The sequence below is a fragment of the Heloderma suspectum genome, chromosome 5, assembly GCF_057233095.1.
Source record: "Heloderma suspectum isolate Gila_16-S chromosome 5, 16-S_ref, whole genome shotgun sequence".
Taxonomy (NCBI): domain Eukaryota; kingdom Metazoa; phylum Chordata; class Lepidosauria; order Squamata; family Helodermatidae; genus Heloderma; species Heloderma suspectum.
Window position 1 is genome coordinate 131639651 of NC_139462.1, and position 15171 is coordinate 131654821.

General features: G+C 42.8%; 1 protein-coding gene across 1 annotated transcript in view; it reads right to left on the reverse strand.

Moving 5' to 3' along the window:
* Positions 1-15171, reverse strand: part of HGSNAT (heparan-alpha-glucosaminide N-acetyltransferase) — a 35551-nt gene that overhangs the window by 3448 nt on the left and 16932 nt on the right. The window contains exons 6-15 of the mRNA XM_084857496.1: positions 14353-14422; positions 12975-13084; positions 12627-12703; positions 12143-12173; positions 9771-9931; positions 7620-7735; positions 3692-3813; positions 2737-2863; positions 1672-1758; positions 252-329 (exon numbers count right to left, since the gene is read on the reverse strand). Of these exons, the coding sequence (XP_084713622.1) occupies positions 252-329; positions 1672-1758; positions 2737-2863; positions 3692-3813; positions 7620-7735; positions 9771-9931; positions 12143-12173; positions 12627-12703; positions 12975-13084; positions 14353-14422 (979 nt within the window). The remainder of the gene's footprint in view (positions 1-251; positions 330-1671; positions 1759-2736; positions 2864-3691; positions 3814-7619; positions 7736-9770; positions 9932-12142; positions 12174-12626; positions 12704-12974; positions 13085-14352; positions 14423-15171) is intronic.

Consider the following 15171-nt stretch of genomic DNA (forward strand, 5'->3'; position numbering starts at 1 on the left):
GGTAGTTTGAAAACAAGCTAAAGTTGTCCTTCATAAGCCTCCATAGCTCTTTGTTGATGAATTTTGGTGGCAAACTGCAAATTAAACAAAATGTCGATGCTACTTCCACAGTCATAAGAGTGTGGCCCACTGGAGGTTCCATGGGAGGAAATTGGCCTCTGGACCGACTGAAGTTGTCCACCCTGGCTTAAAAAGGATCACAGAGAGAACATTTTGAATTAGAGGTCATCAAGACAATATCTGTGACTTACCATTACTACACTCCACACACAAAAACGAAGCATTATTTGTCTGTGCTGATCTTTGTAAAACAAGAGAATTTTTCCTCCCTTAAAAGTAAAAAAGGTGGCACATTAGAAGCAACAAGAGCATCCCAGCCAAGAATGAGTTTAAACAGAGAAGAGGAATGGACGGAAATGGGGAACTCATTTATGATGATGAAGAACTACAACCAAGATCTAATGTAATAGTAAGTGGTTCTGTTATTTTTCCAACATCTTGATGCAAATCTCCCTAATATTTTAAGGGGAAAGTTCTCCTATAATGTTGACATAAGGTTATATTTATTAGTGTTGCTCTGGAGCAGCCATTCATACCTGCTGCAAGTGCCTAGGATTGGACTTATCTCTACAGAAGGACATTCCTCGCCACATGCACATGTAATTCTAAAGAGCTCTCCTATCTTTTACAGTCACATGTCATGAAGCTTTACTACCTAAGCCACCTTGAGTGCCATTTTTGGGTAGAAAGGCAGGATACAGATAGGGATGTATGAAAGGTCCGCCACGGATCTCGGGGAGGCCAAATGCCAGCGCATTCGGCCCACCAAAATCGGTGGCAGAACAGCCCACCACCCCCCCGGGACGAGACTTACCTTGGGCGGATCTTCTTGGCGGCGGCGGCGGCGGCGGCAGCCGGTCTTCCGACCAGCTGCCGCCACCGCCATTTCCAGGTTAAAAAACAAAACAAAACAAAAAAACGTGATAGGCTACGTAAAGATTCACGTAGCCTATCGCGGCTAGATTTTAAAAATACACTGTGATAGACTACATAAATCTTTACGTAGCCTATCACGGCTGACTTAAAAAACAAAAAACAAAAACGCACGTACGCAAATGGCGGCAGCCATTTGCATTCCTTATTTTGGCATGTCTTAGTCTACGTAAACATTTACGTAGACTAAGACGGCGAAAATAAAGGGAACGCAAATAGCGTAGACTAAATGTTTACGTAGACTAAGACGTGCCAAAATAAAGAATGCAAATAGTGGTGGCCATGGCCGCCGCCATTTGCGTACACATGTTTGTTTGTTTTTTAATCAGCCATGATAGGCTACGTAAACATTTACGTAGCCTATCATGGCTGACTGCAGGGACGCAAACGGTGGCGGCTACAGCCGCCGCCATTTGCGTCCCTGCTAGCCAGCGGCCGGATGTCCAGCTGCTGGCAGAGCCGGCCGGCGGCTCCGCAGAATCGCTGTGGAGCACAGCCGGCTGGCCAGGATTCCGAGGGGGAGGAACGGAGTGCCTCCCCCCCCGGCCAGGATTCCGGGGGGAGGGACGGAACGCCTCCCCCCCACCATCAACATAATCCACGGAAAGGTAAGTCACTTTCGTACATCCCTAGATACAGATCAAATCAACCAATCAGCAGGACAAAAAGGTAGAGTACCTGAAGACCTAAAAATGCCATGATGACAGAATTGATTGTTCCCAAAATTCCTTCAGGGTCAAAAGCCACTGTAGTCAGGTAGATCACCTATAAATTAAGAAGTGCACACTATGAAAGTCTACCTAAGCTTGAATTTCCCCTTCTGCCTTAACCCTCCCACATACTACTGTGATGTTTTCTGCCAGTGATTGACTCTCTTCAGTGCCCATTTTGGTTTAGCACTGGAACAACTGATTTGTATCCAGAAATGTAGTCTATTAAGACGTTATTTCTGTCCCAGGATCTGTATACATTGTGAGATTAGAAGCAGGTCTTGGCAGGTCTTATAAAGTTCACTGAGAGGCATGCACTCTTGACCTCGCCTAATTGCAGAAGTTTGGATAGGGGAGAGTGGCCGCTGAAGTGGTCCAAGGCAGGTTTGCAGGCGCTTCTGATGCAACTGCATTACTGCTGTGGTGAGAGCAACAACCTACTGAATGGTGCTCTGTTCTCTCAGAAATACTCAGTGCGTGTCCTTGGCAATACAGCCTCGCTGCAGCAAAGAATTGGGCCACACGTTTGACACTAAGTGGAAGCTGCCTTAGTGAGATTTCCTTATCTGTTCCCTTGTCTAAGTATTTGGTAGGAGTGAAACTCAACTAAATGCGGAATGTGCAACTATAATGCTACTTTAAGAAACTATGGAGTGCTGATTTTGTTACCTTTAACATCAACTTATAGGGCATGATTTCATATTTTGCTTCAAGTGAAGTCTTCTTTCTGCTCAGCTGCTGTGAGATGCGTGTGTATTTCTGTCCTATTTTCTCCCACTAAAAACATCACTGCACTATTTGAAATCTAAATAATGCAGCATCAAATAACTGCTAGTTGCAATCCCAATGGTCAATGATGGAAAAGCAAGGGACAACTTGGACTGAGGAATTACAACAACACATGCCACATTTTGCCTTTCAGTGCCATTCTTAGGAATAACCAGATGTCTATGATAAATAATTTAAGCAGGCCACTGACATATATTTATTTCAGAGATGGTTGACAGGTGTGTTGGAAATTTAAACCACTTACATTAGAAGATGGATGGTGGTAGATGTGTTTCTCTCCTAGAAGCAAATTATCAATATAGGCTGCTGCACCTCCTGTACAGTTGGGGTACTTTCTAAAATCACCAATACCTCCAGGGCCAAGGTAACCCCTAGAATGGAAGAAGGAAGTGAGCCACATGACTGAAGAAGCTTGAGCTGAATTAGGGAAGGACCCAGCTCCCATCATATGGTGCTATAGCATTCTAGTGTAGCTAGAAAGCAGGCTCCTGAGTTATCAGGGTAGTTCCAGTGCAGCCTTCTCCATCCTGGTGTCCTCCAGCTGTGTTGGACTACAACTCCCAGCATCCCCCAGCCAGCTTCAGAGGGTGTCAAGGCATTTGCCTGGGCCGCACAATTGACAAAGAGCCCAGTGCCCCAACTCTACTGCCATTCTTCCACTGCGTGGGGCACCCAAAAAGGTCAGTGACAGCATGACAGAACTCTGTTTGCACTGAAGATGCCTTTCCCAAGGGCCCCCAAACCCTGGCCCTGTAGCCCACCAATCCACAACATGTCCACAAAAAAGTCTTGATAGAGGAAGCCTGATCATGAGAGTGACAGCCTCCAGTAGTTAATTTAGGGCACCATAAAGAATGGCAGAATGGGAGACAGACAGAACTGGTCCATGGGCACAGTCCCCCAGGGAGGTCTACACAAGGCCTGCTGAAATAAGTACAGGCTACCCAAGGACACGGTAGTGCTCATCCACACCTTCCATTGAAATCAATGAGGCATGTGCATGAGAATTTCCTAGCAAAATGTGCTTTCATGTTAATTAGTGGGAAGAGGGTTTAGATTTTCAGCCTCAGACACGAAAACGTTGAGCGTGGCCTTGAGTCCTAATGGGACCAGTCTATGGATACCATTCTATGGATATCTGGAAAAGACCACACTGAGAAAAGCAAGTAAAATGAAAAAGGATCTAAACTTCAACTGACGTTGGACAGTCAGGTACGTTTAACAGGAAGGTGAGGCATAGCCAGACCGCTTCAAGCGCCATCATGAAAAGCCACTGCGGCCAATAGGGCAGAATATCCTGGAGATCAGGGTACGGAGCCTCCTGTTGAAACACAGAAGGGAAAGGAGACCTTGAGCAAGCGCAGAAATGATGTGCCTACTGGGGAAACCACCACCACTACTGCTGGGCTAACTGGAAGTATTCACCCTTCTAAAAATATTAACTTCTGAAGCATCCTTGTTTGTTCTTCTTTTAAGGCTTAAATTTCTATGCCTTGCTGAAGTGGTTATACTTCTTGAATTAAATATTTTTTCAAGAGCTTTTCATTTTATCATATGATCTCTTTTTCAATCCCATTTTAGAAATTTGAGCTATGATGAGGAAAACCCTTTCCAAGCCTGTACTTGGATAGTCAGAGGTTAACATCGGAACAATTCTAAAAGAAGATTTAAGATCAAAATTAAGGCATATTACCTTCAGAAAATGAAGAAGCTATTCGACAATCAAAGAATTTCAAAAGGAGGATTTTAAATACAAAGGTTCAGCCACTGATGAACGTGGCTTTGGTCCTTTCTCTCCAGTGATATTTTTCTAGGTTTGGGATAAAGGGAAGCTCCAGGAACTGTATTCATAAACTCAGCTGATTTCTTTCAATGGCACTTAGCTCTGGTCCAGCATCAGTATTTTGATAACTGTTTAAATTTATTTACTCTATTTTATCTAAGAGATTGACATACCATCCTTCAATTTGAACATTTTCAGGCCAGGTCATAAGAGAGCAATAAAATACATTTAAAAAAGCAATAATTACCAAAATTAAACATTAAAGCAGCCAGCACCAATAAAACAACATCAATGATTTAAAAGGCCTCCAAAAACAAGGAAGTCCTTTCCTGGCACCTAAAAGATAGCAGCATAGATGCTCAGTGAGCCTCCCCAGGGAGAGAACTCTATAAGCAGGGCACCACAGCCAAATAAAAACCCTCCTTCAGTCACTATCTGTCTCCTCTAACCTGGCAGGGTGTCTGGAGGAGGCCTTCAGGCCTTCATCTTAATACCTGGGTTGATGTGGGACACGATGGTCCCTCAGGCAACGGTCCCAAGCCATGTAGGGTTTTAAAGGTAAGCACTAGTACTTTTAATTGTACTAAGAAATGGACCATAAGGCAGTGAAGCTCTTTAAGTATTACTGAGATATGTTCCCTATGACTGGTCTCGGTTAGCCAAGCAGCTATATTTTGAACTACCTGAAGTTTCCACGAAGTCTTCAAAGTACAACGTATTGCAGCAGTCTATTCTAGAAGTTACCACAGCAAGGATAACTGTGACCAGGCTATCACTGCCCTGGAGGAGTTGCAGCTGACACACCAGTCTCAGCTGGTGAAAGGCACTCTGTGCATGGATGCTGGATCAGTAAGTAACTCAAAACGGCTAACCTCTTCCTTAAGCAGGAGTCCAATTCCATCCAGAACAGATTAAACACTACCTCCCTCGACAGATGAACTACCTACCAACTATACCTCCATTTTACCAGGATTAACCTCAGTTTGTTGGCCCTCATCAAGTCCATTTCCACCACCTCATCTGAATCTGATGTAAAGGAGAGACAGGGTTGAATACCATCTGCATACTGGTGATACCCAGCTCCGATGCCCTGGATGCCTCAGCAGTTTCATGTAGATGTTAAAAAGCATGAGGAACAAGGGGGAATTCTGTGGAACCCTATAATGCAAATGCTATGGGGTTGAACAGCAGAACCCTAGCTCTGGCTTCTGGAATCAGCCCTCCAGATAGAAGAAGAATCACTGTAACATCATTTCACAAAAAGGCATCTATCACTCCTTGGACCCAGATGATCAACCTCATTCTAGATGTAATAAGCCAAGAAGAGCAAGGGTTGAGCAGGCATATAGTAAACTGTAACCTTCCAAACATAAGACTAGATTGTACCCTGGACACCTTAACAGACTGAATTGCAAAACTAGTGGAGTCCAACTTGAGGCAGATATAAGTGACTTTATCCTTGAAATACTTAGCAAACATGTTAAAGTGAACTTCCAAAGGTTATCTATTTATTTAATTTCTATACCACCCAATAGCCGAAGCTCTCTGGGCGGTTCACAAAAATTAAACCCCAAAAGCACACAGTAAAACAATATAAAATACAAAAACCTTAAAACCACAATATCTGATGTCACCCTGTGGGCCAAGTTGAAGCATGTCCTGAATCACTGGGAAAAAGCTCTACCAGATGGCACTGTGAAAGTGCAACTGTGGTGGAGAAGTATTGCTTCTTTGCTAGGATCCCCACCATGAAGCAGTCTCAATAATGAGGTCTTGAGTTCAGTCAGATTCTCATCAAGATTTATGCCACTTGTGTTCTAGTCATATACCAGCCTGCTTCATTGCTCTTAGCTCACAGGTAAACTAGGGAGTAGAATGGTCTCTAAGAAGTGGGAAAGGATGCTTAGGGGCAATCATGCCCACTGCTCAAGTCATAGCTAAATTCCAGACAATGACCATGGAGCCCAGAGCCACCCCAGACAAGGCAGCCTTAGCATGAATGTTGAGGTCCCCCAGGACAATAAGCCTGGGGGCCCTCAATACCAAATCTGAGATCACCTTGTCAGCTCAGGAGATTGCTAGGCAGTGGGCTGGTTGGTACACCAACAGAAACACTCATCTGTTTCCAGTATCCAGCACCAGATACAAACAATCCAAACTCAGGCTCAACCAAACAGTTGTCCTGGTGGTGGGGAGAGCTCCTAACGACAACAGCAAGCTCCCCCCTCCCCCTCCCTAACCCTTTTTCCTATGTTGGTACTTCACCAAGTGGGCACCAATTTAATGCCGTGTGTGTGTGTACCTTTTGCGCTGTATGTGTTTTAAAAGAAATATTCAAACACTGTATTAGCCTCCCTGATTACAAACATCATCATGGGCGGCTTTGTTGAGAGTTCCTTGCCAACAGAACTCTGTTGACAATTATCTGAAACTCAGCCTTTTTAGTGGTGATATTAAAGCTGTTGAACCCTCTCCCAGCTATATCTGTTAAAAGACTCTCCCTTCTGCAGGTGTTTGGTATATATATTTTGGCAGTGAACCTCTGAAAACCAGTTGCTGGGAGACAAATAACATTTGTAGGCTTCCTAGAGGCTTCTGGCTGGCCCTGCTGGAAACAGTATACTGGACAGATGGACTCATCCAACATGGCTCTACTTATGTTTTGGCTGCTATTTATATAGGTTGCATTCTATTTGCTTTGACACTGTTTTAGGTTTTAATATCCTATCACTGCTTGTTGTTTTATGCTGCTTTAAGTTTTTATGGAATTTCTCTTGTTGCTTTATCACTGCTTTATATACCTTTTAATAGAAATTAGTTATATATCGTTTTAAAATTTAAAAAAGAATACGTGTAAATATTGTCTCTCTTTCACATACAAAAAACCCTCTTTAAAACAGTTTCAGAAGACCTCCAAGTACGGGGGTGGGAGAGGAAAAGTAAGTTACTCATCATGGGCACTATCTAACAGGCACTCATAACGAGGAATATACACGGGGTTTGCACGATCATGGGCGTAAAAGAATCCATCGTGGCTTTCCCCCCCACAGTGCAGATAATGATGTAAGCAACCGGCACCTGCTTGGCATACGCAGGGACAGGGGGAGAAGCCACGATGGCTTCTTCTACCCCCACAATCACGTGAACCCGGCCAGAGACAGCATGGGCTATGTTTCTGGGATCTATGTTTTAGCTTCTCTAGGTTACAGCTTGAAGCACTCTAAAACCCAGTTTGATCAAAGACCATGAATATGCTAATACCTATTACTATGGGCAATAATAGCTCTGCAAAAGCAATGTTCTGTTCTATATGTTTAGACCGAGCTGTAGGGCCATTCACTCACCAGGGTACTGTTTTCAGGCACAGGTTTGGCAAAGAGGAGCTCAAGCACAGCAACCACAAGGTACGTACAGCCCAGCCTCTGAAGCACACCTGGAATTCGCAGGTTATCCCAGGACACTGCAGGAAGTAAAATGGCAATGTTAAAAAGTGAACACTGCTTTTTAGAGAGAGATAATTGATGCAAATCTGGATCAGATGCTAAACAACATATGCTCTTGCAGGATCAACAGCTTTATATTAAAATGTTTTAACTGTATATTTTAATCTGTGCTTTAGTATATTTTAATCTGTGCTTTAATATATTTTGACAAGGTTGCCAGCTAGCCTAAGCTTGAAAACTGCCCCTCCACCTGCCAATCCAGGCCTGCTTTTTTACCCAAAGATCACAAATAATTTTCTGCAGGAGGCAAGAACCCTTACTTTTCTGAATGCAAGTGAGAAATAAGATAACTTTTATTACAGAACTAACTGGGATTGAATCTAATCCTACAGCAACCTCTGCAATGATTAATTCTATGTTATATCATGTTATTAATGCATTCAAACTGCCCCATCTGTTCTGCTCAGACATAGGGCATTCTGCAAAATACAATATTTTTAAGGAGGGGTTCTATTTGGCTCCTCTTCCATTCAGCCAATTATCCTAAAGTAGGATTTCACAGTTGTGAGGGCAGCTGTATAGCTAAAGTGAGATTTTCAGCATTTGGCCATTATAAAGCCTGACATTCTGTTAATAAAACCAAGACTATTGTCCTATCAGTTTGAAATTTGGCATGGAGTATCTACTTGCAGCGCTCCAGATGGGTTGCTGTGAACAAAGCAAGAGTGAGGAAGCATGCCGATTCCCACTGCCTGATCACTCCCACTGGGACTAAACAACCTAGGGACACTCTGTCCCTGGATTGTTAACCATGACATGTGAACTGGGATTTCTGGTTTGTTGGGGGAAAGACAACCTAGAGTTGTAACCCATGGTTTATCCATGGCTTACAACTCTGGGTTGGCTCTCCCCCAACAATCCAGAAATCCTGATTCACATGTCAAGCCTAATAACCCAGGGAAAGGGCATCCCTGGGTTGTTTTGCTATTCTTGCTTGCAGCGGGAGCAATCGGGGGGCTGGAATTAGCAGGGTCACTCACTCCTTCATTTACAGCAACCCAGAAACCTCTCTGAGTTGCTGTGATGTGGGAACTGTTTCAGTGAGAGAGGGGGTTGGGGAGGGAGTGCTGCATGCATATGAGATGGAAATAGTGTCCTGAGCTTTGGTCCCAACCTGCAAAAGAAGAAGATTGGGGCTAAAAGACCAAGAGAAATTATGGGAGCGTGGAAACTAAACATAAATACACATTTGCTGCCTAAATGGCATGGAAGTTAAGGCAAGTACCTTCCCGTACCATTTCCATGCTTTCTGGTGAATGAGTAAATGTGTGAGTGCCTTACCTCTTCTCCTAAGCCAAAGGCTGTTTTAAAAAAATCTAATACCTAAGGCTGACATGGAGGATATAAAACATAATATAAATTATAAGCTAGAAAGTCTCAAGGTACAGTGTGCAGAGAGGAGAGAGAGAGACATCTCAAACTTTGGCTAGGATAGGAAAGGTACAGCAAATGAAGGTAATTTTTTATAGCTCTTGGGGTAACAAAATAGAATTAAAAGGAAATATGTCACTACAACCAAGCATTTCCAAACTGGCATGTTGGACTGGAAACGTAAGTCAGTTAGAGGAGCCAAAGGGCCTGGCCCTGTTGATTCTGCAGTTCCTGAGGTCTATCTGGATCAGGGCCCCTGAATCTCAGTGCTGCCTTTCAGGAAGCCAGAACAGAAATTTTACAACAATATGAAATAAAGGACTTCCTGAACTGTGGGTTCTTGAGAAGGCATTTGCCTTTATGTTACTTCTGGGACCATTTTATCCCATCCAACCTATAGCAGAGGAAGAACAAAGGTAGCATGACAACTATCATTTGTATACATACAAAGCATAATGTATACATACGAAGTATACATTTGTATGCACAGAAAGCATGGTGTAAAACCCTTCTTTACAATGGAGTGGGAAAAGTTGGATTTCATGCAGGTGCAGCTACACAAAAAGGGAAGTGGCACATTGCTTAGTCAATAAGAAAAGAAATAAGTCATTCGACACTTACAAGGCCCAAGGCAGTAATTCGGGTTCACAACTATGACCCCTATTAAAAACAGGAGGAGACTTCTCCACAGGACTTTCCCCAGCAGTTGCCACTTGGAACATCCCCGTCTCAACATGGAACTCAGAGACAGTGAAATGGAGGTTCCCATGATAAACACAAACCTAAACAGGGAGAAAAATAACCATGTCTCATCAAGACAGATCCAGCTAGCATATGTTATCCTAAGGCTAGGGCTAGCTCTAGGATCTGGGGAGCCCTTGACTGGGAGGCACGTGTGTGTGTGTGTGTATGCTCACAGTGGTGGTGGTGGGGAAACATGAATACTGGGAAAGTATTTGCACTGGTTTACCCCCACATCTCCTGGTCCTCTGTCCTCACATTTCCGCGGAGCCTGGAAAGCTCAATGTTTCACTCTGAGTAGCATGAGTGGGAAAGGCAGAAGCAGCAAAAGACCTGAGCTGCCTCTGACATTCCTGTGCACCCAGCGCAAAGTAAGAATGGTGGTTCTTTTGGCTTCATGGACCTCCTGCTGGCTTCTGGGCCTCCACAAGTATCCCAACCATACTAGTTGCTGGTGATAGCCCTGGGAGACAATCCATGCATAAGAACATAGGAACTGTTTTGCTGGATCAGACCGAGGGCCATCTAATCTAGCATTCTGTTTCCTACAACTGCCAATCAGATGGGAGTTTATAAGCAGAGGATGAAGATAATGGCCTTCCCCCTATTTGTTAATCTCTAGGATCTAATACAGAAGCCCACCTTTGCCCACACAGGGAAGCTTTTCATATCCAAATATGTGAGAGTTTACATTTACGTTGTTTTGCTCTTGTACTCACACACTGGGAATTGCTATTAACAGGAGTGGGGAGGTCCCACCAATACAGCCATGTTATACTGCTGTTTCTCTTAGTATAGAAAAAGGAAGCACCTCCTCAGGAATCAACTGAAGGTCATATGACCCTAAGCTGGGAGAAAGCTTTTAAAACCCTGGGGCGGGTAATGGTATGCTTGAGAGACTGAACTGGAGCTCTGTCTAAATACCAAATGCAACATATAACTGGGGTGCTTCCAGACAAGGCTTCTTGTGTAATCACCTTGCCTCAATTTTACAGCAGGCCCAGATGACAATGTTTTCTATTTCCAATCATCCTATGTTTTCCCATACCTATTTCTGTTTTTTTTCCTTACTATTAGAAAAAAATTGATAAGGAAGAACAAAAGATGGAATAGCTGCACAAAATAGGCTTTTGTTTGTTAGTGCTAGAAGTTCTTCTGTTTGGCAGGACGCCTGATACTTATCTGGGAATATTTAAAGAACAATTGGTGTGGGTTTTTTTAGGGCTGTTTCCTCACTTTATTTTTTATACTTGAGGAGAGCTCTGAAACATGCACACCTCATTTCAAGTCTGAAAAGTGTCCACAAGTAAAATGTGTCCCGTTAAGATATTTAAAGTGTAGACAGACATATTTCAAAGCAGGATTTCCCATATTTCTTTCTCCTAAAGAATGAGCCCACTTCCACAAAATACACTGCATTTTCACAGACATACTAACCAGCAAATTGAACATTGATTCAATTGTGTGCCTGGCATCTCCCCCTATTTTCAGATAGGCAGTCAGTCTGTCTTCCTTTTTTTAAAGAAATGAAGTGCATTAAGTACATTAATTCAATTTGATGCTTGTTGCCTTATTTATTTATTTACCAAAAAACAGCTTGGGGTGATAGTGGTGTTCATAATGTCACAGGGGTCAGCTAATCAATGTTTTGCATAGCTGGCTTCTGCTGCAAATATGTAGAATTAGTTTTCCCTAAGCTTGAATCTGAAGAGGAGATTGCTTGTGTGAATAGAATGAAGCCCCACCACTCCAATTATGTATGTTTGCATACACCTTCAAACATGAGAGCCCCAACCTTTCCTAGTCACTCTTTCCAAGTGTTTAAAGGGATATATACTGAATTTTGCACAGGTTTACTCTTTCAATTTGATGAAAGGTATGTATGTTTTATAAGGTACAAGTCCAACATGTAAAGTAAAAAATTTATCAGTATTTAGGTGAGTTTTTAGGGCAAAGTTTTTTAGGACTTGGAAAGTGATGTGGAAACTTATACAAAAAATACTTATGCATTTTCAAACCCTGTTTCAACATAGAGATTGAGGTTTCATGCCTGTATTTCTGTTTTTTTACTCTAAATTCACAGAATTTAAAAATCGAAAAAGTAATTATTATGGCAATCAACCCTGCCAAGAATCCAAGACTAAACAATTGTGATCAGACTGCCATATAGTAAAAGAAAACCCCATATGGGGCTCTTCTCAATGAGATTTCTTGAGTTCTATGAAATCATATTAGTGTGCAAGATGCATTACCATGGAAAGACGAGGTCTGCTACAGTTAGTCCTACAAAGAGAAAATGGAAAATTATTTAACCTTGATAATAATGGGTGAACTAGTCAATATTTTCTAGGTAGAAATCAAATACTTAGGTCTAAAGTTTATTAACAACCATTCTCTACGTTTCTACACTTGCTAAAATGTGTGTAACTGAGGGCCTATCTTCATGTCACATGCTGAACTAGAAGGCATTTGTGGAATGGTTTAACAGCAGGAAGTACTGCATGTCCATCTTTTGTTACACCCATTTGGTGTTTGGTCATAAGAACTTAAGCAGAGCCTTGCTGGGTCAGACCAAAGGCCTATCTAGTCCAGCATCCTGTTTCTACACTGACTAACCTCTGGGAAGCTCATAAACATGACAGAGGGCAATAGGGTCCCAGCTATATTAAATCCGCCATGTTTGGTTCTCTGTATTCATTTCTACAAAGGAAATGAGTATTATGAACAACATTTTACCATTCCAGCTCTGATGCTTGAAGAACCAGTACTTTCCTCCACCATAATTCACGAAGACCATAATTATAAGTGCCAACCTACAAAGGGAAAAGAAAGACAAGATCATACACCAAACACATGAATATACAAAGACACACTGCACATATTTCACCATTAAACTTGTTAAAAGTAATCATCTCAGGGGGCAACTTCTAAATGAACATATTTGTTCAATGTTGCTATCTTTCAAAGTTGTGAATCCTTTCTTGTTGTCTTGAACAGCTGATATGGGGATCTATCAGCTTGAAAGAGAAACAGGGCCAACCCAAAATAATCTGGCTACTGCTGTGCTCCAAAGCTGCAAGTTACCCTCTGAATGTGTCCAAGGAACGAAGTCTCTGTGGAGAGGAAGCAGCACTCCATACCCCAGCTGGGAGATCACCGCTGATGGAATTTGTTCTGCTTGGGGACCCAAGCTCCTTGAAAATAAAGGGGACATGGAAAAATTAGCGATGAGATTGATAGGCTTGAATAAAATCTTGACCATTTAGAATATGTTGTTTAAGTGAATTATTTGTCTTTTTCTTTTGTGAGAGAGTTGCTGTGATTTAGTGCTACCAGATTCAGTATGAGACACTGGGCTCCTTCACACTGAGCTTTTATCCTACGATTGAGATTGCTCCTTCATGGAAGTTTGTGGGCTCTTTACATGACGCCGTGACCCTCCCGTGACCCTCCAAGGCGTCTCCTGTACTACATGCCCTTTGTTCTGTTTTAAAATAGATCACAGATAAGGAGCTCTCAAATTACCCCACTGTGTTCCGCTTCAGTTTCCTCTGCGAGAAGAGTTAAAGTAGCAAGAAGAGAAGCGAGATCAGTGAAAGATAATGGAAGACTCAGATATGGGGAGAAGGAGGGGGGAAGGGGAGGGGGGAAAGGAAGCGTGTGTAAAGGGAGTCAGTTGTGATCCTGCATTTAAAATGGAAGCAGAAACCCCTGTTTTAAATGCAGGATTTTAGGCTGCTGTAGAGATGCCCATTGGTCCAGTGTCTTTCTGTAAGGGCAGCTTCTCTCATCCTAGTGCTGCCGTGGTTGTTGAAACCACACCTAGGAAAGTATTCCTATGTACACAACAGGGCCATGTTCTGTACCAAACATGCTAATCCTATTACTATGCCACTTGTACTAACGGGAAACTGAGATTGTAGAAGCAATTTGCTCACATTCTTAGTTCTTTGGCCTGATTATTGATCTAAATGGAGGCCAGAATTAATGTCTCATTGGTGGTCTGTGGACACTATATTTAGGCTGCAAACCTTTACCCATTTACCTGCATGGGAATTCCATGGGATTTACTTTTGCCTCTTGGGCTCTCCCTTCAGCCAAGAGAGTGGGGGGCAGATTCACACACATGTATGTAATTTAATTTCTGACTGGCTGAATTGTGTCCATGAAAAATAATTTTGTTTGAGGTGATATCCAGTGATCCACAAGTGCTGTGAATGGTGGCTAATCTGTGATGGTGATTTCACACATGGAAGTCATTACTTGGTGTCACAGCCATCAAGTGATCAACACCCATATGTGAAGTCACCTTAAGTCAGCCATCTTTGCAAAGACATAAACACAGTTATCAAACAATATGGATAGATTTTCATGACCAATTTGTGTACCCCTCAAACATCTGAATTTTATCATTTATTGAACGTGTTAGAATTGGACAAATCATATTACTGTGAGAACTTACTGAATTAATGAGTCGATCAGTTTCTCTAGGATTCATCTTCTTGTAAAGCCAATTTCTGATTGGTTCAATTCTGTGAATGAATAATAAAAAGTCAGATTTTAGTAATAACACCTGGAGGGAGCAAACCTATAGCCCGCAGACAGTGTCTGGGGGCCATAGGATATTTCGGATTCCTGGACCCGAGGTCAGGGACAGCGTTCCGACCTCAGATCCAGGAATCCATGCTCCCTGCCCCACCCCTTTGCAGCTGGTGCACAGAGAACCATGCTGGCTGCCTCACCAAAGTCGCACCTCAGAGAGGAGATGAAGAGGGCACTTCTGGGGGCGGGAAGACTGGAGAGGCCAGCTTAACAAGTATACCCAGGCCCGTCCAGCCTGCTTCCCTCCCCCTCCGCAGTCTCCCAGCTAGGTGGGCAAAAAAGCCTGTCCAGCAAAAATGCAGAGTAGCTCCTCCCGCTCTGCATTGGTTGCCCATAAGCCTCCAAGTTTGGAGGCTTATGAGCATCAGGATAGGATTGCGCCCTGTGTTGTTTGACCTAGCTGTCTATTTAGAGCATTTGATATCCTGTCCTAGGGCAGCTTACAATGATGGCTAAAGCAGTAAAAACATGACAAATTACAAAACAGCAGAAACAACCCAAAAGAATCAGCTGCATTAGGAGCATTAGGATTAAGAGCAAAATAGAATTAAAGAATTACAAATGCAAAAGCCTCAGAAAAATAAAGAAGATCATCTGATGCCAAAAAATAAAAGGCTTGGTGCTTTCTGAGGAAAGTATTTTGGGCACTCCCACCCCCAAAAAGGCCCTTTTCTCTGGC